General features: G+C 39.5%; 1 protein-coding gene across 1 annotated transcript in view; it reads left to right on the forward strand.

Annotated features, from left to right (window-relative positions):
* Positions 1 to 553: 553 nt before the first annotated feature.
* Positions 554 to 2,239, forward strand: part of LOC119586169 (protein MCM10 homolog) — a 7,014-nt gene continuing 5,328 nt past the window's right edge. The window contains exons 1-2 of the mRNA XM_037934868.1: positions 554 to 671; positions 1,342 to 2,179. Coding sequence (XP_037790796.1) covers positions 653 to 671; positions 1,342 to 2,179 — 857 coding nt within the window. The 5' untranslated portion in view covers positions 554 to 652. The remainder of the gene's footprint in view (positions 672 to 1,341; positions 2,180 to 2,239) is intronic.

Raw genomic sequence — 2,239 nt, forward strand, 5'->3', positions numbered from 1 at the left:
ACATATCCTTCTAGATCTTAGGTCGCTCGGGGCTTCCCTTGTTCTCACGAAAACGAATATATTTTTACTTACTCTTTAACCACAAAAAATGGATCCTCCAAAGTCATGTCCACATGCGTAGAACAAAGAGCTAGATAATGTTCCACTGATATCACATACGACACTGAAATGGAAGGTGCTGATAAATGTCCTTTGATTGGCAAGATGTAAACATTGGATTGTTCCAGTAATGTTTGCGGTATTTTAAGATTAACAAAATTGTGTGGCAAAATAAAAATGGCCTTAAGATAAAATTTTCTAATTAATCATAAATATTAAAATACTTTATACCACAAAGGTCACGCACAATTATAAAACGTCTATTTTTATGAAGTCTTTACGAACACTATCAAATTTACTACTAGTTTCCCGCTTTCTATAACAGAAACAACAACTACAGAAAACGGAAAAATATCCCCCTTTCTTTGACACAAAAATGACAGAAAACGGACAAATTTCCCACTTTCTACGACAAAAAAAACGAGAGAAAACGGACAAATTTCCCGCGTTAAATGTAAACATCGAGAAGTCGTGGCGAGGGTCGGCGCGAGAAAAACAATTCCAGATATTTATTGATTTATCTTGAGTTTTAAAACGTGAGATTATTTTGAAAATGGCAGATTCTGAAGGAGGTAAGGTCTTCCGACTGCGGAATTGTATTATTTGTGTCAGAAAGGTTCCTATTGCTTATTTTATTGATAATACTGTGAATGGCCTTTCGCACGAAGACTTCCCGATGGGGTTTACTTGAGGCATATTTATAAGAAATTTTCACAAGGCCCAGAATTAAGATTGGTTTCTATTAGCAAGGCGTAGAAAGGATTCCACTTCGATGAAGGCTCTGCATTTTTTTTTTCCTTTTATTTTAATCTCGCAGGAAAGATCTGGGAATGAACCAGGTAAAAGTAATGGAATTCGAAAATTAGTTTTGCTAGAATAATATGAATGAACTTTATCCTTACCATCTTATCAGTTCTTATTTTAAAATAAGGGAAATACTTAATATGAATCAAATAGATAACTTCTGAAGTCCATGGCCATAAAAGATCACATAAAACAACAGTACTATTAGATTTAAAATACAATCCACACAAAGTAAAGCTCAGGCTACAATCCCGTATCAAAATCTGCAAATCTGTGGTAAAGTAGCCTAGTCTATGAAATCATCACTATGAATATTTTGGCATAATGTTTAAATGCTAATGCAGCCTCTGTAGGATGAAAGTTGAATTACCCAATAACTGCAGGCCGGGCATGGAAGTAGTAATCATAAGTGCATTAATGTCTTGTTAATATTTCCAGAATATGATTTGGATTCTCTTGCTGCCATGTTGGATGACGATGACATGACACCACAGGAGGAGAAGGGGGACTTGGATGCTCTTGCTGGACTCCTAGATGATGACGCCGACCTTCCAGGGACGTCAAACACCTCCATAACACAACCCAGTGCCAGTGGAGATTCTCCCAAAAACACCAGTATGGTGGAATTGGGTTTGGTCATGTCTGATGATGAGGATGAGGCCAAATCCCCTCCGCAGAAGGCAAAGTCAGGCTTTAGTGCGGCATTTTCAGGCTCCAAATTTTCCAAGGGTGGAACAGGCAGTTCAGAAAAGACTAAAGACTTTGATCCGTTGGAAGCCGAGCTGAAGCAGATGGAGGAACGCATGAATCTCTTGAGGGAACAGCTTGCCAAGAAGAAGAAATTTGATCACAAGGGTGAAGACTCAGGAACCAGAAGATTTACAAAGTTAACCAATGTAGCTCAAGAACGCAGCCAGGTTGTAAGGACTCTCTCAGACAAAGAGGAAGCGAAACTGTTCCAGGGACTCAAGAGGAAGAGTTTATTGCACGGGGGTGACACCGATTCCGAAGATGAGGACGACAACAGAAATCCCTTTGAGCAGCAGTTGAATGAGTATGGTCGAGATATCAAGAAACGCATTGCACACACCTCAGATGAGAGGCCATCAGACTCCAGAAAGCAGGAAATCTTGAATAAGATGAAGAGTCCGCCTGCAAAGAACCCCGGATGGAAGGATCTCAGTGGGTCTCTGGTGTCCTTGAAGAGTGGTGGTACGCCAACCCCTGAAAGTGAAAAGAATGTGTCTGTTGACAGGTTCTCTGGGATCAGGATTGTGTAAGTCTGAGGCTTTTCATATCATATGGTTACTACATCCTGTAGTTGTTTAATTTTTTT

The sequence above is a fragment of the Penaeus monodon genome, chromosome 21 (assembly GCF_015228065.2).
Source record: "Penaeus monodon isolate SGIC_2016 chromosome 21, NSTDA_Pmon_1, whole genome shotgun sequence".
Lineage (NCBI taxonomy): Eukaryota > Metazoa > Arthropoda > Malacostraca > Decapoda > Penaeidae > Penaeus > Penaeus monodon.